Below are 26,874 nucleotides of genomic sequence, written 5' to 3' on the forward strand. Positions count from 1 at the left end.
ATATATATATATAAAGCAACGAATATAAGGGGTAAAATTACTATCACCAACAGCACTTAAAGGGAACAGCAACGACCATACAGAATCTAAGACTGTTGTTCGGTTCATATTAACCTAAAGCCACATCATCAGATACTGTCCCTCTGTCCTAATAATACAACTCTCTCTGCTTACCAGCCCAGTCCTTTTTCTTTTTTTTAATAAAGAAAACAATTTCATCATGCATTCGTCCATACAGCACTGCCTCTCGTCTAGGGCTGCATGGTAGATCGAACTCCCAGTTCCAGTTCCAACACATTAGCGGACCACGATAAAAGATTGCTTCCACGTCTCCTCCTGTAGGAATACATGGTGAAAACAACGCCAACCTTCACTTATCACCTACAAAGACAAATAATAATAGATTGGTAAATTTGACAGCGACTCGACACACAAGGCATTTATTCAAGCGTAGGTTTCGGAAGGAATGAGCAAGTTCTTGTAGAAGAAAGTCCTGCTCGCCAGTTTAAGACACTCTCTAACTTGTGGTTCCTCACGCTATCAGTATTGCACAGTGGATGTTTAAAACACAGCATATCAAAGCTAGACAATCGAAGCTAAATTTATTCGCAAATTCAAAATATATTTTTTTGCATTGTGCTTTTCGTTGATGCTCCTTCAATTGGTAGCAACGATTCTTCTAGAATTACGACAGCAGAGTAGCAATGCTTCTTTTAGAATTACGGGTTAGAACAACTTATGTTCGTAGAACATGACAATGATAATATTTAAAAGGTTTTTCAGAGATAAAAATCGGCAAACCTACACTAGATTAGCGATGGATATGATCATATCATGGTTTAATTAGCTATGCAACTCCAAGATAGACCCAGGTCTAAACTAAGACAAAAAAAAAAGAAGCTAAATTCCATATCAAATTCGCACAAGACATCAAAGATCACTAAAACTACCCAGATTGCATACCTAATTTCATTTCCGGATGCCAACATGTTCGACCGACATGGCGGCATTAACATAAACAAAATTCGCAACCAACTCCCACGGAGCAGTCGAAAGATCAAATTACACACATTGCATACCTAAATTCACTTCCAGATGCTTACATCTTCGACCGAGATGGCAGCGTTAACATAAGGGAAAATCGCAACCAAATCCCGTAAAAAGAGAACCTGATGGAAATCGGAGATGGACCTGGCGTTCAAATTTTGCCCCAACGCTCCAGAGGTAAAACTAAGAATCATTTATTTAACTAAGGATAGTTGTCGAGACATTTAACTTCATGTCCCATCACCAGTTGGAAATTGGAGGACAACTGGAAGGAGTTTCGAAATTCTTATCAAATGCTACGGAAGTGAAACATGGAGAATCTTTACGTCCCATCACCAGTTGGAAATCGGAGGTCAACTCCAAAGAGCTTCAAAATTCTTAATCAAATGCTACGGATGTGAATTAATGGTGCAGCCGAGAAACTAAACTTCACGTCCCAAAAAAAAAAAAAAAAACTTGTACGGTGGCACGCAATCTTCCTAAAACGTAAGCTAGCTACGGGCAGCGCAGCAGAGCACGCGGAATGCAAAGCCGCCGGCAATCGCATCGCGGCGACCAACATGAAGCGAAGTGTTCAACTCAAGTCCCCCCCAAACCCTCAACCTTTAGCATCTCAGAAGAATGTTTTGATTTATAATGTAACTGTATAGTAATCAGATCAGGATATCAAAAATTTTGCTAAATTGGTGAAGAAGACTCCAGAGCACCATGCTTTGGATTACAGTTGAAGTTGTGGACATCTAACCGGTCACGTCATTCTCCATTGACATGCCCTGCGACCAGCATAAGTAATGCACCACCTGATATTACTTTGCTAAACGCCCCTAGTCAACCTAATTTAATGATTACCATGGCCACAAATATGTATATCCTAAAAGTGCAATATCTCTGTGGGCCTTCAATGAAATTTAATGTTTTATTCTGATCATCATTGGAAACAAGATAGGTACACCTTGTACCGGAGTTCTAATGTTTGGAGGATGTCCAACCTATCACATATCATTAAGAAGAACCCGTGAACTCTAAGCTGAAACTAGAACCAGGAACATTGCAGATCCATTTGCATGTTCATTCAAGCATGGTAGATTTCAGTATCAAGAATTCCAAGAGTTCATAAAATACACCAAATCAACCAAGTATTTTGTGAACAAAAAGAGAACCTACCAAACTATGTTATATAATGAAAATATTGAAACACAACAAAAATTAAGCATCAAAATATTCAACAAATCAATGGCCTCCTTCAAAAATGCAAGTTATCAACCTTGGCCCTTACGACTTATCTTTCCAAAAGTACTATTATATTTTCAATTAAAATCATCGTAATATATAAATATTTAAGAAAACTATCATTGTTTTTTAAACAAATGTATCATGGTTAACTAGCATTCAAGTATCTCAATATATCTAAACTCATGGTTATTCTTTTAACTTGTCTGTTACATAGAATCTGTAACTCTTTTCATTTTAAGTACTCTTTCAACCAAAACAGAAACAGCGTAAGCATGCATGCGTGTAATATATATTACATCTACGTTTTCAGGTCTGTCGTGTCCAACACTTACAAACACTCAGTGCTCTTGACACTCATGCCAAGTGTCCTTGTGCCTAAATTTTTGAAGATTGCCATGTCCAACACTTAAAAGCACTCAATACTCCTGGCACCCATGCCAAGTGTCTTCATGACATGACCACATCGAAATAGTTGGATAAAAAAGGTTGGAACAAACACATCGTTGCATGGACGTTTTTTGAGAGAGATAACCTTCCAACAATATAATTACCGAAGTCCAAACTTCTAGAGATGAACCTTCCAAGAACGAAGCCGCATCTGGGTGTGACTATTACAGCAAGCCCTATGTTATTCATGGGTTCACTTGGTTCAAATTCTAGTTTGAAAATTTAGCTATTTGGTATTGAACCTGTCGTAGTAATGAACCCAATTTGCCAAGAGTAGTATTAGAAAATGCATCCTTAATTACTGTTAATGTTTTCAGCAAGCAAAAGTATTACAAGAATAGGCAATAAGCACCTTGAAAAAACATTATTTATTCGATAAAAGTTTATGCATCATTCAATTTTATCTAATGATTTGCATAATTGATTTCAAATAGGCAGGTTTTCTTAGGATCTCTTCCTAACCTTTGACAGGATTCATCAGCCCATCCACACTAATAAAATTTTCGGAACCTTTTACGGTCCCATTTATCAAACTAAGATATCCTCTCAAAGCTTTGAAGTCCTTGCAATGGACCTAGTAATGACTTTCAAAAATTTAAGTTCTAGTAGGACTAAGCATCTAGCTCATAATAGGATTAGATTCCAACTCTATTTCAAATCCTATTCACTTAGAATCCCAGCAAAGATATGAAAATACATAGTTTCATGGAAGGTCGCCCCTTTAAAATGATCTATAATGAATTGGCTTGCAAATCGGCACAAAATGTAACCATTCGCAAAACAAGAATAAAAAATTTAGGCAACCCCAGTGTCACAGGATTGGAATTCCTTCGAGCACACATGAAGCACTTAGAAGCTTTGCTTGCCTGCAACCCCCTCTAAGTCGGCCTATTTCCCAAGCCTCTAAGTCAGCCTATTGCTAGCAACCACCTCTAAGTTAACCTATTACCATAGTCTCTCAAGCTAGAACTCTCAAGAGAGGGAGGAGAGAAGCACATATGAGAGAGAGAGAGAGCATAGAAAAATAGAGGGTAGTATTCTACTAGAGAACTCTTACAACTCTATGCTCGAGTGATTTCGCCAACAAGGCCTCCCCTCTTTTCATAGGCATTACCAGCTACAATGAATTATTTGGATGTGTACAAATGTCACAATTTCAAGAGTCAAAATCCCTCTAGCTCTTTCTACAAGAGCCTAAAAAAATATCTTGCCTTCCTACCAAATTTGTAGGTTTTAGAGAATTCTGCAAGCTTAATCTTATTGGGTTCCACTCAATAAAGAACCAGTGCACCCAATGTTGCACAGAAGGATTCAGCCGTCACATTCTCTCAAACCTCAGTCTGTGACACCCTCATCGTGCCTTAATGAAATTTTTAGACTAGCTTCTCATATTGCCACGACACTTCAATGGATTCCCAACTTCTTTCACTATCAGGCAATTCTATCCATTTCACCAAATATTCCCGTCTAGGAGGTATACCACTCCATCGCACTACACAGTCTGCCAATATGCATTCGCCTCCTTGTCATAGGATGTCAAGATGCCCGCAGAGCTCTCATGGGTTTCACCTCAATCAAAGTCATCAGGGTCTCCGTGGTAGGGTTTCAACATACATAGGAGTGAATCTTAAGCTTAATAAGAGGTAACCCCACCTTTTAGGACACCTTGCCCACCTTCCTTAGAATGGTTAATGATCCTTCATTACGGCGGACAAGGCCATTGTGTAACTTGCAAATGGTCGTATGTTGTGAGGGCAATATTTTCACCATCACTAAGTCCCCCAATTTCACCTCTAACAACCTCCTCTTCTTATCCCCACATTGTTCATTCTCTTGGTAGCTTGTCGAGACAGCAACGTGCCACATCTTGCTCATGCCGAGATTTTGCTACCTTAGAAGCTGCTGGACTTGATCTCATGCAGCTGGCAACTAGAGTATTGGCTGTTTGCAGTTGTTTGTTCAATAGCTAAATCAAATGGCCCTGTTTGGTCGCCTCGCTTTTCTATAGGTTGTAGGAGAACTAAGCCACGTCAAGTAGCTTGGCCCAATCCTGTTGATTAGCATTCACGAAGTGCCTCAAGTATAGCTCTAGTAGCGCGTTGACCCTTTCAATTTGCCTGTCAGTTTGAGGGTGGAAACTTATGGAGGTGTAGTGCTGAGCCCATCAATTTGAACAACTCCATCCAAAAATACGGGTGAATCGTGACTCATGACCTCTGATGAACGATTGTGGCAACCCCTAGTACTTTAGCACATGCTCGAAGAACAATTGGGCCATCTCCTCAACTGAACAATCCTTAGGGGTTGGTATGAGTGTAGCGTATTTGGAGAACCGATCGACCACCCCAATAATTGATCCATACCGCTTGGATTTAGCTAGGGCGACGATAAAGGCCATGTTGATGTTTTCCAACCGTCGCTCCAAAGTGAAAAGTGGTTCTAGCAACCTGGTCAAAACTTTGAGTCACCACCTTATTTTGCTAACAAACAAGATAGGTCCTCACATAGAGTTCCACATGTATTTGTGGCCAAAAGTATGTTGCCTCCACCAAGGCCCTAGTACAGTGTTGTCTCGAGTGTCCGACCCACTTGGTATTCTTTGATTATGTTCCTCCACATGTTACCCCACCTTGGAACAAAAATGTGGCGCCTTTTGGTAAGTAGCACGTTGTCCACCCAAAATTGCTTAGTTCTCCCTTTAATGGCTAAGTCCACCAATCTATTAGCCAATGTGTCATGCTCTATGCCCTCCTTTATTAGGTTGAGATATCTCCTTTGACAATTTAGCCTTGCTACTTAAGGCATCGGCAACTTGGTTCATATGCCCCAGCTTGTACTCTAGGGACGTCAAATTCTACTAAGTCCTACCAATGAGCTAGTTTTGAAGAGAGTTTCTTATGTCTAGAAGTAGTTGAGAGCCACATTGTCGATCCTAACCACATACCCATGATCGTGGAGATATTGTCTCCACACTTTCAAGCAGTGACTAACTGCTGCATTCTCCTTTTCATGAACGGGATACTGCCTCTCCATATCATTCAGCTTCGAGCACCCAAAAGCCATAGGATGGCCTTCTTGCATAAGAACTCCCCTAAGAACAAAATATTAGGTATCTGTACAGACTTCAAATGGTACATTATAGTTAGAAAACTGCAACACTAGTTCCTATATCACTACTGCCTTCAACTCCTCATAAGCCTCCTAACATTTAGGAGACCAATTTCCACAATCAGTCCTTCCTGAGCAACTCAATCAAAGGTCCAACTCGATATGAATAACCCGTAATGAACCGATTGCAGTAGTTGCCAAGCCCCAAGAATGACCGCAACTCTATCCCTTTGGTAGGGGCCTACCATTCTTGGATAGCATTGCCCTTCTCCATGTCCCTGCAAATCATACCGCGGCCAACACGATGACCCAAGAATTGAATCTCTTTTTGGGAAAAGAGGCATTTCTTCTTTACGTAGAGGAAAAACTGCAAATTGCGAAAATGGCTTATAAATGCTCCACATGCTCATGCAATGTCCAAATACACCACGGCAAAGTCACCAAGGTAGTTGTGGAATAGCTTGTTCACTAAGGTGCTCAATGTGACTGAGGCATGGCCAATCCGAAAGGCATCATCACCAGGAACTTAAAATGCCCCATACCCCGTCATAGGTGATTTTGCCTTCCTCTCTTTCTGCAATTCAGACTTGCCAATACCCGAACCAAATTCAATTTGGAGAAGTACCATGCTTTGCCGAGCTGGTTGAAGAAGTTTGCAATTAGAGGAATTGGATAGTTGTTCTTCATAGCTACCTTGTTAAGAGACAAACGAAAGTTTCCATCGTGCTTCTTCTGAAAGAGTGTCGGGGCATCATAAGGGGCTTTAGAAGGCTGAATAAATCTTGCATCCAAGAGCTCGTTGAGCTACCCTTTAAGCTCTTCTAACTCGGATGGTGCCATTCTGTAAGGTGCCTTTGCAAGTGGTGGAGCTCTGGTTCCAGCTCAATCTTGTGATTCACCTCCCTCCTAAGTGGAACCTTCTTCGGCAACTTGGGCGACATCACAACCTTGAACCCTTCAAGGACTCCTTCAATCTCCTTGGGAAATCCCCTAGAGTCCTCGCCATCCATCATAGTCCCTCAAAGTAGCCAAGTAGGTGACTTCTCCCTTCTTCACATCCCTGCTTGCATGGTAGAGATAAGCTTGGTACTTGAATTGGGTTTGGCAATTGTTGGCACCATGATGGTACCTCCTTCAAGAATGAGCATAGAGTTGCATTGAGGCAAGGGAAACCCCATTGAACTGACTCAAGAACTCCATGCAAAGCACTATGTCAAAGTCGATGAGGGTCACCACCGTGAATTCAACTTTGCTGCTCCAAGTACCTAAGTGCAACTCCACCCCACGAGCTACACCATCACAGGGCTTGACTTCAATATTCGCTGTCTTCAGCCAGCTCTTCTCCTTGATCACCTCGAGCCTAAGTCGCTTTGCCTCATCTGGCTTGAAAAAGTTGTCACACCCGTGTCTACCATCACATAGGTGGACATGCCGTTGATGCGGGCCTCAGCATACATCAAGATCCTATCTCCTGTAGCTTTGGGCACTAGATTAACCTTCAAGATGTGGAGTCAAAGGCAACTCATCTAAGCACCTTCTAGCTTTCACGCTTTTCGATCATGGCACTGAGTGCTACCCTCTTTGGTAATGTGAACCATTCGCACAGGAAGCAGTTACCTCAAGATCTCCTTTCTTTGTCCACTTTCTTGCCCTTTGGCGGCCTGCCTCCACCCTTTGAGAGCTCACCCATAGGGTAGAACTCCATGCCATAAGATGGTTCGAACCACTTTGTTCCCCTATCTTTGACATAATCATCCTTAGTTTGGAAGACTCTGGCCTTACGAACTCCACTAAGGTCTTCACAACCAAGAGGGCGGTTGGGATGTCCTTCACACCACGTCTGTGCAACTCGATGGCAGCCCAATATACTAGAAATTTAAAGCATGAGGGAGGAGAATTCCTTCACTGTCTCAAATTGAAGTACCTTTATTTCCATGCTTCATGGGTGACATTCTCGGGGTAGAACTGCTTCTTAACTTCTCGTTTTAGATCATCCCAAGTATCAATTCAAGCAAGTACCTTTCTCCATCTTGGCATGTTTCCTACGCTACCACACAGCAGCAAGAACAATAGGGAAGAGAGGAGTCATTCTTACCTTGAGCTTTTCATCCTCCATGTTGAGTGGCTCGAAGTATCTCTCCATGTGCCATAAGAAGTTGTCAATTTTCTTAGCATCCCTTTTGCCATCATACTCCTAGCTTTAGGAACTTCAATCTTTGGAGTGAAACTTGCAATAGGAGCAGCAACAACTCCATTAGCCATGGCCTTTTTGCATATGGCCCAATCAACTTTAGTCCCCTCCACGCTCTTCTTCATCTCCTCGAATAGAGCTTGAAGATTAGTCAAGACCTCCAAAACTTGGGCTTGGAATGTGAGATTCTGTTGACGTTGAGCTTTCTCCACGGAGTTCTCAATGCTTAGCTTGTCCTCATAAAGCTCCTTGACTTGCATCTCGAAGTCGTCATGAAGCTCCTCCATGCCTTGCTCCAACTCGTCGAACTGATCTCTTATATCGGCCACAGCCACCTCCACCTTGGCAACCTTTATCTCCATGCAGCTCACTTGATCACAACACTGTCTCGGCTTCCTTTCCCCTTCTTCCTATGTTAGGGTTTTGCACGACCACCTTTTTATGCACATAGGCAGCTTCTGAAGCCATGGTGCTTCTTTCCACAAATAGGCTCTAATATCAACTATCACAAGCTTGGAATTTCTCCAAGCACCCATGCGGCACTTGCTTTGCTTGATCGCATGAACCATTGGGTCAGCCTATTACCCTAACCACTCAAGCTAGAACACTCAAGAGAGAGGAGAGAAGCACACAAGAGAGAGAGAGAGAGAGAGAGAGAGATTGGAAGAATGGAGAGCAGTATTCACTAGAGAACTCTTACAACTCTCTGGTTCGGTGATTTGGCCGATGAGGCGTCCCTTCGTTCATAGGCACTACCAGCTACAATGAATCAATAGGATATGTACAGGTGTCACAATTTCATGGGCTAAGATCCTTCTAGCTTCTTCCATAAGAGCCTGGAAATATATTTTGCCTTCCTACCAAACTAATAGGTTTTAGAGAATTTTGCAAGCTGAATCTCATTGAACTCCTCTCAAGTCGTGACACTGGGCAAGCCCCATTCTTGATTCTTAAAAGCATGTAAGTGAAACTTCTTTGACAAAAAACTTATCATCATTGGCCCTCAAGTTTAATGGATACTTAAAGTTCTGAAAAAGTCAAATTACTCGAGATTTGTATACAACCTACAACATCGATCTCCGCCCTAATATCCTGATATTTTGAAGTGACAAGAATGCCAAAAGGCATGGATAGTCAATATTGCCGGTTTTATTGCAAGTAGCACCGGACTTCATATATCAAATCCCCACACGGACTCAAATAATGGACAACAATACCATCCCATAGTTCGTCAATTCCAAAAGTAAATCTACATACAAGTTACCATGCCAGTACTTTCTTACAATCTAAAGGGAAACTAACATGAAAGTCAACATGCAACTTATCTATTGTCAAATACACTATTACATAAAAGGCATTGGCGCTTCCCTACTTTCCTCATGTTCCTCAAATAGGGCATTAGGCAATACAAAAAAGAATACTTGCAAATATAATTGTTTCCATAATTTAATGCTACCACGTTAATGCTTTCCATCAGATATTCTTGTACTTACATAAATATGAACGCATCGAACTTGATACCATCTAATTCTGTCAACATCCATGCATATCATTGCAAAATTTGAGCTGGTAAGAGTTTGCCCACTACTATAATTCTTTTACTCACATAACTATTAATTCAATTTAAAATCCATCTCAACTCCTTTGAACTTTACCTCTTTCGACTAGTCAATAAGTCCTATACTCCTGAAACCTCCTCTCCAGGTCTCAAGTATCTCTTGGCATGCAATTGATTAATTGTTTTCCTCCTCTTACTTACCTCTCCTAACTGAAGTTCATGCAACAATTTGAAGCCACTTAAAGAAAATTTACTACTCTTCCAACTAATATTATGTACCAGAACGGTACTAGTCAAGAACTTAAACTTAGGATAACTAACCAACTCTGTAATATGATGTTGGCCTTATACACAACCAGACGAAGGCTAGCAATGACCTCATTTCCAATTGCCTAAACAGTTTATTTTGACTAAATAAACCCTTTTTTCCATATAACCAGTACAAACCAACTTTGCCACTATTATTTAGTGTAATTCCAGTTTCACAATTACCCTGCATAGGTCCACGTTGTATTATGCCCTCTTACCATCCCACTAGCACATAACCATTTTATGAAAACCACTTTTGCAATACAATCTTTTAAGACACCACCATTATAGCATCAGGTGGAAAAAATATTAACAATCTAGAAAATTACCACTAGACATAACGTCATTAGTTTCTACAAAAAGTACATAATTATAATTTAGAAAAGTAAACTCATCTAGAAGATCACATATGCACTAAGATTAGAGAACCATAGAATCCCCCAAGAATTATGCCCCTAGCAATCTTCCATATCACAAGCCTCTTTCTCCTTTATGTACTACAGACTTCTTTAAAAAATAAAAGTACAAGCACATTTCGATGCCTTAACTATTAGGCTGCATTGGGATCAAGAATACAATAAGAATAGCAAAAACTATGCCTATGATGGGAATAGTTACACCACAAGCTGTTCCAATTTTTGTTTGGCTACCATTTTCTGAGTAACTTTTAAACTAGGGTTATTTATCTATAAAAAGTAAAAAATAGGTATAAACTTTTATGACAAGGGCTAGCTTATAGCAGCTCCCCCATTATGGCTGTCATAGCATGTTTGACCAGAACAACCATTCCTAGGTTATACTCGTTTCCCAATGACTATTTGGCAAGCATGAGCCAGGAATCCATACACCTCTGTTTTATGCCCAAACCAATCTCTACATAGAGTGAATCTAACAAGGCGGCATATTAAAATCCAACTCCAAATTCTAAAACTAATATCCACAGCACTATTACAACGCCCTCAATGATGTTTGAACACCTTTTAGGGCAGTGGCACTGCATACATTTTGAATATAATTCCCACTTTAAATGGAGAAACATGGATTGCCTAAATCTTTATTATTTGTTGCATCCTTTAACAAAGGAGGAAACTCACCAGAAACATTATGATTAGCTCGAGGTCACATGCTCCATGCATTGATCTAGCCAAAGCTAAATAAAAATATCTAAAATATTTTATGTTTCAAAATAAGTTTTTTTAACACATTACTCATGTCAAATATCGAAAATTTTTCTAAGCTAATGTACCTTTTAGGGGCCCAAAATTTCGTTATAGGGTAATATACCTTTCGAAGATATAATAACAATATTTAAAGCGGCCCAGCTGTCTCTCTACGATCTAAAAATTAATTTAGACAAAGCATTTACTTTAGTCATAGAGCTTCTCATCACAAACACATAACCTTCACAAACGTGTTTGTAAATAGCCTCTTTTATCAATAAAGCTTCACCCAAGGAGATGCTACACAAGCATACCGACCTTCATGCTTCATGTTGATTCTATATTTATCCTGTTAGCATAGGAGAACATTTATAATAAAAGTATCAGGTAGCGTAAAAGGAAACAAGCATGACTGCGAGTTGAAAAGTAAAGTGTTCCTAATCTAATTGCTTCTAGTTTCCTCTATTTGTTGGGATTCCCCAGTCCATTGGAGATAAGAGATACTTTTTATTTGTTGGGATTCCCAAGGTCCATCGGAGAGCGGGAAGTAAAATCGCAAAGGCTTCGAAAATAGAGTTCCTAATCCGATTGCCTCTTGTTTCCTCTATTTGTTGGGATTCCTCGAGTCCATCGAAGATAAGAGGGGGAACTAAAATTGCAAAGGCTTCGAACGCTCCCAAAACACGCCTCCCATTCAATTAGGGTTTGATAGGGAGTCTGGCCTCTCCCCTCTACCATGTTACTAATTCTTTGGACGGCAGGAGTTCCTCAAACTAGCCAGAAGCTAATCACGTTTTGTTCCTATTATATTGACAATGATGCATCGAAGAAATATAATTCGATCGTAGATAAAGCCTTGAGTAGTAAAAAAAAGTGGGATGTTGTATTTCCGGGATTGGATTTCATATTCGAATGAACCTCGTAATCTAAATGCCCATGGTTCAAGATTGATTTCCAATTTGGTGCGGTTAAAAAAAAAGCATTATGAGAATGCAGGCCATAGGACTTGTAGGAAAAGATATATAAGGTTATATGGGCCTTCATCGACAAAAGGCTGATTCTCTACTAAGATTTGAAATTGAGGTGACCAAATAATTTGGTTTAAGCACGTCAAGAAAAAATAAACGAAGCAAGGATCAGCAGGAAAGACAGTTCTTCAATTTTTTTTGCACCAACACCACCATTTTGAACTTCTCGTTGTCTTACATTTATACATATAAAAAACAAAATAAAACATTGCAACATTTCAAAATAAAGAGGGGAAAAATCCAAATCACTAAAAGAGATAAAAGGAAAAACGAAGTTCTTATCTAGGTTTCTCAGTTATCCAAGGGCACAGGCCAGTTTAAGAATTTCACCATGCATTTTCATCCTTTAATCCCTCTCTTGTAAAGGTGACCCCAGATATAATATGGCAGAGAAATTGACAATGAGGAATCTTGTGTGCCCCTCATTGTCGAGGGTAAGAATACGAGGAAATTATCATGTGAATTATTTTTATTGAGTATTTAGTCAAAATTCTATCTCAATTGCCACAAATACATTTAAGTTAGTTCTGTGAAGTATGCGTGCTTTAAAGGACAGCATTTCAACAATGATTGACCCACAGATGTGTTTATTGCTTAACATAAAAAGACTCGTGCAATATCAACGAATTTCAGTGAGTGTACAAGGTTTGGGTTGTATCTTTCGCGCGAAAGAATGATTATTCTTCTTTTGTAATGTTAACCATTGGATCGCGTCATGCACAAGATCTCAAGCACTCTGAGCTACTTCACTCATCCGCCTACACAGATCTAGAAGCTACCATCATGCGATCCTACAGTGGATTCACACGAAGGAAGGTGAATCCTCCTTTCACTCAAAAGATACAACCGCCCTGAGTGTACTAAGCACTTCAATAATCATCATAACACCATAACTCAAAAGAAACATTATCCAGAGACCAAACTTCTTAAGGCAGGTATAACTAATCCAAGAAAAAAACAGGTTGCATATTGTAATTAATTATGCCATAAACCAACATTCGAAATTTTACAGTGGTAATAAATTTATACGTTTTATGATATAGCTTTCAAGAGTTTGAGAATGTCATTTCAGCTCAAATATATTTGTCAGCTCATATATTTCTGGACAGATTCTAGAGCACTAAAAAACTAATTCAAGCATTACAGTATCATTTTTTCCTATTAACTTTTTGGTTTGTATAACTATATTTTTCTTCTTGAATCTTAAAGTGATGAATGATGATGATGATGTTGTAATGAAACATTTAATTACTACGAGCATTTTATGCTCTTGTAAACTTTATGATTTCATAAATTTCAGCATCATATCAAATTATTGTCAACTTTATGCCTGCTTTACCCACAAACGATCTAATGGAACTTCTAGCTTCCCACTATATAGAAGATAGCCAAACTTATGAATTTAGAAACAATCGAATATGAGATTGAAATCACCATAGTTCTCATAAACCTGACAAACGCTTAGATTGACCTATTTCCCTTGCTTCATTGTGAATCATAATATTACTACTACTTTTCAGCATTAGACAAGAAAAAGGGGGGAAAAGGCATGCTCATAGAAAACTAACAATAGCCTGCATTTTAAGCTCATGAAAGTTATGACAAATACTCAATAAAAGACAGAAGAGCTCTAAGATTTCTATCATCAATATAATAGGCAGTCAATCATCAGAAGTGCTTAGAATTTATCAGTGAAACTTGTTGAAAAAACAAGTTACCGTTATATTAATGTCATAATAATATTACTGCAAGCATAGTTAAAAGGAAGAACAAAAAACTAAACTATATGCATCTAATAGATACTCATGTAATCGCATTAAGGAATGCTACTAAACTAAGAAAGAAAGTTCAGCATATTATTAAATCAATGAAATCGAGGTGAAAAGAATACCTGCTACACAAGAACATTTATCAATGTTGATTTCCAGATCCTTGCACAGCCTGAGCACTCACTTGCTGCTGTTGTTGAAGTTGTAGGAGTAAGCTGGCAGCAAACTGAAGGGTTGACTGGTACCTTTGGTTCTTATCAGCATCACCATCTGATGTACCCTGACCTGAACCAGACAGAACAGTTTGTGGCTGTTGCCCTTGAGTAGGCGGAATGGCAATTTGGGGCTGGGGCAGATTTCCAATTTGATCATGAGCAGATGAAGTGGGTCTTAACTGCTGCTGAACTGGTTGGTTGAATACCCCAGTGGCATTTGTTGTCTGTAACATGCCATAGTTGCTGTGAGAAGCCAAAGAAGAATCGAACTGATACGGTTGATTACTCTGGGTGCCTGCAAATTGGCCACCTTGGGGTGGCATTGAATAATTATTTGAAGGTCTAGTCAGAATAAATGGAGCTTCTGGCATGTTCAAAGCAGGGTTCTGAATTTGTGTGCTTCCAACAATAGGTTGTGTAGAATGATCTTGTCCACTTGGGATGTTAGCATATGCTGCAAAATGAGAGTTGAGTGGTGCCTGACTATTAAATTGTTGGCCTAAATGCTGTGGAAGATGGCTTGGTTGCTCTAAGGAAGCACTAGAAGATGCCGCTTGTTCCTGTCTCCACCCTTGAGAAGGCATTGAGGGATCATGTATCACAGAAGCAGAAGATGAAGTTGGCCTGCCAGTGGCGACTGGCATTTGAGCAGTCACAGCAGCCAATGATGGATTGTTGCTGGGAATCAAAGAAGTTAAAGTCGCTATAAGTTCAGGAGTCAAGGAAACCTCCACCTGGGAAGCAGCAGCAGAATTGCCAGCATAATCCAGGGAAGCTGGTTGTGTTGCACGTGGCTCATCAGCATGGACCAGCAGTGATTTCCCAAGACCTGCACGATGCATTTGCTCCTCATACAATGACCGATTATAATCCATTTTTGAAGCTTGCTCTTCATTTTGTGGGACAAACTGATAACCATTCTGAGAACCAGATGCCTCTTGCTGATCAATGTAATGGGATGGCAGAGGAGGAAATGCTAGATGTGGTTGCACTGCAGCGTTAGTTGATTGCTGTGGCAACTTCAGAACAACACCATATAGACGATCAGGACCAGAAATATTCAATACCTTGGTCAAGAAATCTGATGGTGGCACCAAAAAAAGAGTACTCCCATCATCAAGCTTTGCAACCCCAGCACGATTTTTTAACCCCAGGTAACGGAGAAATTCAGTGTACGAAGCAAAATCTTCTTCACTATCAGGCAGGAAGAAGATAATGTCAAAGCCCATGGCATCGGCGTAGTGCTTCGTGAGCATATCCAATCCCGTTCTGGCTGAGCAATTAACAACTTCAGGCCTGCCAGAAAAGTTCATATGACAATCATCATAATAAATAACCAATTACTTTTATAATAATCATCATAAAGGATAACCAATTATTTTTATAAAGTTCCTCATGAATGGGTTGGTAAGACTTAAAACTTACAAAGGAGTGTCAATGCCCTTTCCTATTGGCACGCACCGAGCATGGCAAACAGGAGTTCCACCTTTGGCAATAATACCACGCCAACAATGATCACTATCAGGAGAAGGACGAAGTTCACCATGGCCATGAAGAACTGGACTTAGACGGCTTTGACTGAAAGCACCTCTATCGGGATGAGAAAACCCAAAGGGATCTCCAAGACCCTCACCATCCACCCTCCTTGCATGGAAGAAAGCACTATCAGTAGAAGAGCCATCCGTCCTTGACCTCTTCACATCTCTAATGTCAAATTCATCCCGTAAACCAGGAATGGGTCGGAAAGGAGGGCGCAAACCAGGTGGAGAAGGAAGAATACCCGGTGCAGATGGAGATCGCCGTCCCCAGTTAGGAGGCATGGCAGTGCCACCAAAATCATGGAACTCTGGACCTCCATGACGAGGATCAAATCCTTGCGGTCCAAATGACCTCATTAAAATACTGGATCCAGGCATGTTGTTAGGAAGCAAAGATCCAGGAAAACTATTTGGGGCCATTGGACGACCAGGACCATACAATTCCAAAGGTCCAATAGGCCCTTCGTTAAAGAACATCTCTGGTCCAGGCCCTCTAAACCCTGGAAATGGTGGTGGATCATCCTTACCAGGCGCAAGCTCACTGTTTGAAAACAGTATCTGTATTCGGGGGTCATTAAAAAGGCGCCCTTGGAGACCTTCCTTGGCACGCCTAGCTTCATCAATGCTTCTGAATTCAACAAAAGAGTAGTTCCTCGAGGGAAAGCACTTGATTCTTTCAATCTCACCAAACAGAATCATGGCATTGTGAAGCTTCTGCTCATCAATCTGAACTGAAGGTGGATAGCCAATCCAGAGAACATTACTAGGGTGGCCATCTCTTCGTCCTCCAAAAGGCTGAGAAAGTTTGAATGAACAAAAAACATGAAACAGTCCATAAATAAGTAAAACTTCTAATCTGAAGTTCAATTGACGATAGCAGGGTAAATCATGCAGATCAAAACATGTCATGGAATATCCTGCAGGAGTTCAACTTTCTAGTTCAAGCTATACCATATGCCTCTTAGGCCCATGATAGGAAGAATCATAGAAACTTCTTCCATCAGGTGGCAGCGACCGTTCCTGCAGCCCCATACTCCGATTGCTTAAGTGTCCACTCCTTGAGTCTCGATGTTCAGGCCAATCCTATAGTCATGACTCATGATCATAATGGTATCAGGACCACAATAGAATGTACACAAAAGAACATAAAAGTCACAAAAACTTTAATTAAAAAAAATAATGGACAACAGGCACGCTAGCAATATATAACATGGGAAAGCCAGTGAGAGCACTAACTACACACCTTTCTAGGAGGTTGAGATCTCTGAAAATCTACACATAATTGTTCACCACCTAAACGCTTTCCATTCATATTTTTCTGAGCAGCAATGGCATCTTCTGTCTTGTAATAGTCAACAAGCGCAGAGTTCCGATCCCTGAGGAATTTGTACTCTTCGATCTTCCCAAACTTCAAAAGTTCCTCCTCAAGTTGTTCCCTTGTGACAGATGAACTGATTCCTCCAATCCATAAATGCCTAACTGCTTTTGCCTGAAACCAAAAATTAAAAGAAAAGTTTCAGTGCCTTTCTGTATGTCATTTTTCACATTAATGACTGTGAGACCTAGAAGAAAATCTTCAATCAAGACCCTTAGGTTCTTTAAGATATCATTATATCATTATATACACATTAACTTAAACTTAAAGGAAAAAAAATGCCACAATCAATAGGTGCGGTCACATCTATATGGGTCAGGTATGTATTTCTAGTGTAAAAAGATTAATTGGAAAAGGCATGAAAAAGAATGAAAGCATCGATGAGTGCATGAAATCCCAAACTGGATCTGCCTGTAATTATTTCTATGTTCAAATTTGATTTACTAAAGCATATAAAAAGGCCCTAATTAGAATTCAAACTTAAAAGTTTTAAAATGTAGCAGAGTATAGTAAACAAGGGATGGAAAAATTGCTTACTAACAATCAAATATAATTAAACGTAACTGAAAAAATGCAGATCTTTCTTTTGCAACAATTCATATTTAGTTGATTTCTGACCTTTGAAAAGCTCAATTAAAAGTGAAAGTAGATAATCTTGGGCTGCATATGACTACTCTCACATTTTGTTTTCCATGTGCTTAGTACTTTAGGCTTATGAACATGCAACAGGTATATAGTATTTACAGAACTCAACAGAACTAAATACATAATGTAATTGAATTGCATTGACCTCATCAACACAAAAAGTTGCAACACTCGAAGTATTGCTTCTTTCAAGCTACCATACCCAAACATCAATGTAGACAAGGATATTAAGGCTTTCCATATATATAAATGCACGCAAATAAATATGTACACATGCATGTGCATCCTGTGCATCCATCCATACATACATACATGTAAGGTAGCAGAACAGCATTCCAAATGCTAACATAAATAAGGATAAAGCGATTAGCGACTCAGCATTGAAACTAATATTCTCCAAAATTAATGATAAAACCAAGAACATGATATCTAATACATCACCATGATGTCCAAAACAATTATGCAAAAAACTAAACAGGGTTCTTGCCACATTTTCAACAGTAAACATGGCCTTATTAAAACTCATATGCATTTTGGCTGCACATATTGCACCTTGTGAAAACACTGAACCCAATAACATGTGATATGTTTCAGTAAGATCCAAAATATGCCAATGTATTATCCAAATATAATGTCAGCCAGTTTGCAAAGAAACATATCAGACATATAACAATGTGATGTCAATATAATATGCAAATTAACTCAATATGCTTTTTTTTTAGTTTGACAAATGATTGGTTTTTTAAACAATATTATACAGCTTTAAATTCATATTGTTCTGAACAACACTATTACCATGCAGGATGGAGTGCTAAAGATTACATAGTTTAATTAAATACCATTACACCACGTGTAAAAGGAAACTGGTAATAAGCAGGCAAACAAAGCATTTAATGCCCTTGGAATTGGTATGTTGCCACTGAGATCGATAAACTCATATTCATCCCACAAAATAAGCAATCATCCACTCCCACAGGATGTGAAATCCCTGTGACTTGTCCTCTTGCACAACATGACTGACAGCAAAATGGTTTCCAAAATTATCATTGAAATAAAAAAACTAACATAGCATATGTAAAATGATCAAACAGCAAATTCTGACAATACATAGATCCTGTAAAGTGGATTTAAAAACAAGGATTTTACATCACTTATGCTGCCTCTACTGGCGTGAGTTAAGCAAGCCACACAGCCATTATGTGCCATGCTGTGTGCATATGAAAAGTGTGCATGCACAAGGAAAAAATAGACAACCTCAGCAATGCCACCTTTAATAATACGTGAGGATTTTTTAGGATTTTCAAATTTAAACTATATTGCACAGCTTCATTATTTTTTCTTTTTTGAGATGGAGAAAAATACATGCTTGTTATTTACAGAAACATCAAAAACGTTTATTCCTTTGAGATATGATTTGTTAATTTTTATGAACACCACGAGAAAAAAATGCATGAAACTCAACACGAGCAGCATCATCATACTCTGATAGAATCACCAAAACACTGGAAGTTTTTGAAGTTGTCAAACATAACCATAAAATGACTTACACATGTTATGATGCTATTCTCATTACTCTCATTGGAAGAAGCCTCCTTGGGGCTTGGACAACTGCATACGCTACAGAAGGGTCATAGATTGCCTAGGCAATTATAACTTAACCCGTCAGGTGTCAGGTGTAGACGCTAGTAAAGTTAAAAGTTAAAGGCCCATACCTAGGCAGGCTGGCGATGTTAAAAAATAATTTCACTTGCCACCCACTATTATATGTATTTATCTATGTACAAGTGTACGTTAGTAAGTGTAATATATCCCAAATCATATATATACATAATCTATATGTCACTGTGTGTTTGTAGCATAATTTATATTTTTTTAAAGTCAACTATAAATGTCTCTCACTTCACACAAGCATTCCAAGAGTTCACTCACAAAAAACATTAGACCCAAGAACCAATTACTGGTAAGTTGGATGACCAAAAAAGCTATGGAATCATTACCATTTAAGCTGGAACACCAATCATATATGTCACTGATTACATTATTTTTTACTTGACCAATAATAGTCAAGGTTTTAAAATGAAGCCCCATCTATGCACCTGCATACACATATACGATGCAGCTTGGTGACCGCATTCCATTTGGGTAGGCCTATAATGAACTAACAAGCAACTAAACAGCCCATGGCTCACATATGCGGCTAGCATATGAGCTGTGATAAAAATGGCTTGTCTGATAAGTTGCTTCCTCATGAAACAATTTTGCGTCTTTTTGAAGATTAATAGATTAAATATTAGACATCTTGATTGCTGAACAGAAACTTTAAACCTAGCTATAGCATATCTGAAATTTAAGCATTATTTTGGAAAATATCAGCATTTTCAGTTTAATGTCCTACAATATCAAAGTAAGCTCGCAAATAAGTGTAAAGATATAATATATAAGTTTCCTATTATTTCCTGAATTTTCATCTATTAATTACTGATTTTCACTTATTATTACCTATTGTATGAATTTTATTAATTTTTATACATTATTAAAATGCCAACCACATATGTACCTACATAAGTACCCGCATGCTGCATACGTGTGATATGATACCTTGACTAGTTGCATATGCAGGCTACTTTTTAGTGCCTTCGAAAAAGTTCTAAAAACTATTTCCATATCTTCTGTTGCAAGTATTTCCTCTTGTTAATGAGAAAAAAATTAATATATATATATATATACACACATATATATACATACGTACATATATATACATATAGGGTTTGACTTCAAGCATGTATATCGTTGCATCATCAAATATAAGGCAAAATTTAATAATAATTAAATGATGCTGAAGCAGCGAAAGATGATTTGCAACTTTTAAACTAAATTCTTTGCCAGATCAATCAAACAGGTACTTGCGAAGCTACCTATGCTATAGGTTAGGAATTATGTCACCCCGGGACATCTAGCCAGTTAGGCACTGTAGCACACAAATAGGAATTAGCCAACAAGTAACTTGCACACTTGACCACTTATTGATGATTAACAGTTTTGCTTTTGCTACATGCAATTAACCATGCAACTAAATGAACAATTTTGCTTTTGCTACATGCAATTAATCACCCAACTAAATGAACAAACAATATTTCTTGCTCGATCTCAACAACATTGTAATAGTGTATTGCTTTCCACTGCCAATCATGGTACTGACAATATCTTGCACAGTCTTAGCATACCATAACTGGGCAACTACAACCTTATCCTTTTCGCTTTCGCAAGATAACTACTTCCAATCACCTTCAACTGCTGTAATCAAGCGAATCCAAGTTTGTCCCCCTTAGATCACTTAGCAGCAATTATTGCTTTAAATTAATTCCTCTTGAGCTCTCTATTCTTGATGGTATGTCCAAAAGCAGCCTGTGATGATTGAAATGTGGTACCATTTGCAAGATAGGGTTTGAAATGAAAAATAAAAAAATATTCATCTTATAGCAACTTAGCTAAGAAAGATAAATAGAGTGGTAAACAACAAACTTAGAATTGCTTGAACCTCTCAACCTTTATGGGTACGCCTGAGCCCTACAACCAAATTTCTTTCAAATTAGAAACCATAATTAAAATCTAAAGACACAACAAACACTAAGCTACAATATATGCTACTTTATAGTCCACCACCATCCAATAGGAAGACGGAGCCTTGGCAAATTAGTAAAGTTGCTCCATTGAGATTTGGAGGTCAAAACTCACAAGTTCGAAACACGTAAACAGCCTCTCCTCATGCAGGGATAAGGTTGCGCACATCCAGACCCCACTATGGCGAAAGCTTCATCATCCACTGGCCTGCCTTACCATCCAAGAAGGAAAAAGAATTGACTCAAAATAAGATGTCCTCAATGACTACATCGTAGGCGCGAGAATGACATTGCTAACTATATGGTAAATAAAAGAGCTCCACACTATAGCAGTTATCCATGCATAAAGTTTAACTTCTAAAGGGGATTCAAATTGCTGACAGCAGTTTGAGTTGTCAATAAAAGAGCTTCATGCTGCAAGCATTAATTACTCCAGAAAGGTCGAGTCACGAGAGGAATTCTTTTTTCTAACTTAAAGAGAGCTAACCACCTTAACCCTAGTCCTAATAATTAAAAATGATTTCATTCACTTAAAACAATTTGACTAATTCAAAGGCATCTCAATTGTTGCTAATAACAAACCATCACTCTATCATAGGCGATTTGGCCAACATATGGTCAATATAGGACAAAAACAAATCAATAACAAAACTCCATGTGTTTCAGCTTTAGCACCTAAATAGAACTATCTAACTAGAAATCCAAAACAATACCACTACCTCACAAGTAGTGGGTCAGAATTTAGCAGTTCAAAGAATTTAAATAAGACTCGGAGGGTGATCAAACCCCGCACTTATTGAACTTGCACAAGATACAAAACATCCTATATTCCCTCTATATTCTAGTGTTATTTATGGAAGCAGTTTAGCTCACTACCAATGGCCAACTTGCCTATGGATCGGTCAAACTGATGCACACCTAGGTGGATGTGTTCATGAGACATTGGCTGGTGCGCACCTAGCTCATTGCCCCATCTATTTCTTTGCAAGCAAAACTGCTTTCAACCCTACATCTATCTTCTATGTACACAATTTGACTGGACTTTGCTCTTAGAAATAAATAGGCTATGTTCAATTTGCCCTATAAGAATGCGACTTTTTTGCAATCATTTTGAAAGTATAAAGCAAGAACATTTATCCATAGACAATTAAATGATTTCTCCCTCCTTTACATCGAATCTACAAAATATGATGAATTTGGTATCTTAATTGGGAAGAAAAACTTGCATAAATTTTGCCTCAATCCGCCTTTAGTAATTTAAACTACACAAGCTCATAGAATGCTGCACATGAACTAGATTGTCAATGTTTGTAGAGTTATCCAAGTTTCATTAGCAACTTTCCAAGTTATTTGTTAGTTTACTATAAGGAATATCCTTTTAGAGAATTAACAAAAGGAAAACCAAATTCTTATGGTTCCAGCATTCAAAGATTCCATAAAATAATGTCTAGCAATGTAAGACGTAGTCAAATTTCACGACCGTCAACGCCAAAAAGACTAAACAGTGAGAAAACGAAATGACCCCAAAAAAAGGTGAATTAAAAACACCAACTCCTACACTTGCTTGCTTCAGTGCAATGATTTTACATTTTGCAAGCATACAATCAACCACTAGCATTCTTGTTCTCTTTTAACAATTTTGAATCTTCCGGTCTAAAATTTCAAATGCAAAAGGCACCTCTGTTCATGATCGAAAAAATTGTTGATTGCCATGTAATATCCTTAATCACAGGGATCCGCATCATGTACTAGGGTTAGAGGTGATCACGGGCCTTCTGGCCCGCCCAGCCCGCCCAGCCCGGCCCGAAAATTTTCGGGCTTGGGCATTGAAAAAGCGCCCATGGGTCGGGCCTGGGCAGGAAAAGCGGCCCGACCAAAAAAATCGGGCCGGGCCTGGAAACTTTTAAAAATGGCCCGGTTCGGCCCGGCCCGACCATAAAACATTAATATAATATATTAAATTTTTTTTTTTGAGAAACCCTAGACTAAAGTCCTAAACCAAACCCACCCACCCACCCCCCTCGCTGAGAGCCGCCGCACCCCTCCCCTTCCCTCGCTGAGAGCCGCCGCACCCCTCCCCCTCGCTGAGAGCCGCCGCACCCCCCTCCTTCCCTCGCTGAGAGCCGCCGCACCCCCCCTCCTTCCCTCGCTGAGAGCCGCCGCACCCCCCCCCCCCTCGTTGAGAGCCGCCGCACCCCCCCTCCCTCGCTGAGAGCCGCCGCACCAGGAGGAGCAGCGAGCGACGATAGCGGTCGACGACAACGACGAGGCGGTGATCGCCGCGCTCCGCGCCTCCCGCTCCAACATCGTCTCCATTCTCCGTGCCTCCGCCCGCAAGGACAAAGGCCTCGCCGCCGTGGACGCCCGCCTCTCCCTCGGCCTCGACTCCCTGGACGCGGTCACCGAGGCGGTGGCACCGCTCGCAGGCCATGGCCACCAAGGTCCTCCACGCCCGCATCAACCGCGTCGTCCCCCCTTATCTCGACTTCGTCGACTGCGTGGACCGCCTCCGCGAGACCATCGCCGCCGTGACGGCCGGGTGCGAGCCGGCAGTCCTCCTCCTCTTCGAGCTCGATCCCGGCTACGAGGTGCAGGATGGAAGAGAGAGAGAGAGAGAGAGAGGGGGGGGAGGGAGGTGGGTGTCGGGTCGGGCCTGTCGGGTCGGGTGTCGGGTCGGGCCTCTCGGGTCGGGCCCGTCGGGTCGGGCCTCTCGGGTCGGGCCTGGAACCAGATTTATAAGGTTGGATCGGGCCTGGACAAAAATTTAAGCCCGACAGTCGGGCCGGGCCGGGTCTGGGCATAGCCATCGGGCCTAATTTCTGCTGTAGAGCCCGGCCCGAGCCCGATTTTGATCAGCTCTAACTAGGGTATAATCCATCAGAGTGTGAATATGCTTTACAAGACTATCATTTTAATGTCAACCACCTTTGTAATGTGTATATGTGTTTGTGTCATGCTAGAGTGCTCCAACCCCAACAAGACTGCATAATTCCTGCATGACAAGGACCGCAAATATCACGCTCTTGACAGAATCAAAGTGCCAATTTAAACCACTCCCAGTGTCCAATGCATCCCATTTACAAATTTGGCTCAAAAGACATGTTATTAAACTCAGTGATGGCATTTTATTAAAGATACTGTTAGATAAGAAAGCACAGAAGTTGCCATATTGTATCGACCTTCCTTGTTAATAACCAAAGACTAATCAGATGAGGAAAAAAAAATCAGGCCCAGACCACCCTGGTCAAAAACCAAAAAAAAAAAAAAATCAATTAAAAAAAAAAAGGAACCATCCACAAAAATTGAAGTTCATAAGATTCTATTTGATGCGATATATTGTCTCCGAAATTCCGTCTCGGTACTTAAAAAGATCACCACATTGCCTCGTTTATCAAATCTTGTAATCCGTTTTCTCTTTTTACCTTTTTGCTAAAGATCCGCCACGCTAATAGCCAAATACAAAACCAAGAAAGAAAACAACGAAGAAACGTGTCCTAATTGGAAACAACTAAACCTAACCCAGAATGCATTTTTGGAATCCATCCCCACAATCTGCCCGCAGAAATTAACACACAAACAACACACAAAAGAAGGGAAGAAAGATGCATCTTCCATCAATCTAAGTAAAATGCATATCAGATTACACGAAGGGGAGGTACAAACCGGTCGGGCAAACTCAATCTTGACGGTATTCCCGTGAAGCGTGGAACCCTGGAGGGCATCCTTCGCAGCCTTGGCTTCCTCGATGCCCCGGAAGAACACAAACGAGTAGCTCCTGGCTCCGTGCATCGTGTTGCAGTCCAGTGCGCCGAACTTGGAGAAGAAGGTCATCACATCGGGATCGATAGTGTCCGGCAAGAGGTTCCCCACCCAGAGAACGCTCGACGGGGGGTCATCGTCGTTCCCTTCTTTAGACGGCAGCCGCCGGTGGTGGTCCGACGACCCTCCAGACGATTTATTGGACGGCATCAGCGGCGCCGAGGCCCTGGAAAAGATCCGGGCCAAGAAATCCACAAGAAACGGCGTTAGAGGATGATATCGGGGTTGGGGAACAGTGGGAAGGAGGGGGTCTTCCGGAGATTTCGATGCGGGGAGGCTGATTCGAAGATCGAATGGGGGGAGAGAAGGGGGTTTAGGAGCCGGGAAGAAGCCCTAGGGCGGTGAGGAGAAAGAACGGGGCCGAGGGGTAGCTGCCGAAAGGATAGCAGAAGAGAAAAGAGAGAAGCGTCACTACCTAGGGCACGGGGCAGGGAGACGTGTCCCAGTTTCTTATATAGGGTTGTTTCTGTGTGAGTCCACCGTACCGTGAAACTGTGTTCTGCCTCCTGGAGGCGGCGATTTGTCAGGAGAAGACATGGGGAGTTCCAGTGTTCCACAATGGGCCCCACCTGATTACTATACGGAATTTGGCAAGAATTTGGTTTTTTTTTTTTTGCTTAAAAAAAAAAAAAAGGGGAGAACATGAAACCTCCAGCATGGCAGCCTCCACTGGGCCTTCTTTCATCAGAAAATATTCGATGCAGGTAGAAATTTTTGCTCATACCCTCTCCGACCCATGGGTCACCCCACGTATGAGTACGTCATTCCAGCGCCACCGCAGTGCCAGCTAGACCGGATAGCGTTCCCACCAAGCGTATCCAGGTAGGGGGCATACGGTCCCCAACATTTAATCGACGTCCGCGCGTTTCGAACCTAGACTGCACCGGTGACCGTTCCAACTGTGCTAGCATCTTGGTGGCTATAATTTGGTTCGATGAACCATCGGCTTAGTGCTCGTGGAGTTTATGCACAAACATTGAACGTGCTACCCATATTTAGCAAGGTCATGGGTTAGGTTATCTCAAGGTAGAGAGTTGGTTATTGTATGATCATTATATGTGATTGGATTTAATTTTGTGAACTTGAGCTGTGTTGCTTAGGACAAGGTACAAGTCTTACATTCCATCTATGAATAGGAAGGGGGAGACAATTTCTAACATGTAATATAGAAGGATTATTTTCCTTAAATGTTAGGTTTTTTAAAAATTCGTGTTTGTCGCCCTATGAGAGGTCCCAGACTCTCTCTCTCCATGCTAGATATGCATTGCTTCGGTTTATCGAAAGGAAGCAAAAGAATGGAAAATCTACTCATATACGGGTTTGATTGATTTAGAGGACTCAATAAAATTTTACGAGCAAATCCTTCCTCTGCAATCAATCTTTGTAACTTCTCTTCTAAAAGCAAAACGATACTGTAATGTTAGAAATTATTTTAATGGATCGCAAAGATGTGATGATAATCATGATGCAAGAATATGTTATCTTCGTAATCTTATAATTGATGAGGAGATGAAAGGTTTATCATTTTATAGTTTCAACACCTTATGATATCTTTGTACTGTGATCACATGTTGAAGATCTTAGATGGTAGAATTACATCACCTACTACACAATATTTCTTTGAACAATCAAAGAACAAAGATCTCTAGATTAGAGATGAAAATAGAAAACACCAGAAACATGCATTTTTTGTGATTTTTTTAATCGTATGGCATCACAAAAAAGAAAATCGTAACAAATGAATAATATACTAATGATTTTAGTGTTCCATGAAATAGGGTTGGGAAAGACAATTTGAACTTAATCTATCTT

At 40.2% G+C, this 26,874-nt stretch overlaps 1 protein-coding gene and 1 long non-coding RNA gene across 3 annotated transcripts; both read right to left on the bottom strand.

Annotated features, from left to right (window-relative positions):
* Nucleotides 1–25: 25 nt before the first annotated feature.
* Nucleotides 26–25,504, bottom strand: LOC103706038 (flowering time control protein FPA-like). 2 transcript variants are annotated; one of them, XM_026804252.3, is made up of 7 exons: nucleotides 24,907–25,043; nucleotides 21,359–21,451; nucleotides 16,847–17,092; nucleotides 16,555–16,686; nucleotides 15,491–16,398; nucleotides 13,973–15,361; nucleotides 26–381 (listed from the first exon to the last, which is right to left on the bottom strand). In XM_026804252.3, the coding sequence occupies exons 2-6, from the start codon at nucleotides 21,410–21,412 to the stop codon at nucleotides 13,993–13,995; spliced, it is 2,709 nt and encodes a 902-aa protein (XP_026660053.3). In that variant the 5' UTR covers nucleotides 21,413–21,451; nucleotides 24,907–25,043; the 3' UTR covers nucleotides 26–381; nucleotides 13,973–13,992. The 2 variants fall into 2 exon arrangements, with proteins under 2 accessions (XP_026660053.3, XP_008788213.3); XM_008789991.6 differs by lacking the exon at nucleotides 21,359–21,451 and having other exon boundaries at nucleotides 24,907–25,504.
* LOC148714493 (uncharacterized) lies at nucleotides 17,117–21,352 on the bottom strand. The gene is made up of 2 exons (XR_015974857.1): nucleotides 21,146–21,352; nucleotides 17,117–21,028 (listed from the first exon to the last, which is right to left on the bottom strand). It is a non-coding gene; the product is annotated as an uncharacterized LOC148714493 (long non-coding RNA).
* Nucleotides 25,505–26,874: the final 1,370 nt, after the last annotated feature.

The sequence above is a fragment of the Phoenix dactylifera genome, chromosome 2 (genome assembly GCF_051530095.1).
Source record: "Phoenix dactylifera cultivar Ajwa chromosome 2, Ajwa_hap1_PhDact_Kaust_v1.1, whole genome shotgun sequence".
Taxonomy (NCBI): domain Eukaryota; kingdom Viridiplantae; phylum Streptophyta; class Magnoliopsida; order Arecales; family Arecaceae; genus Phoenix; species Phoenix dactylifera.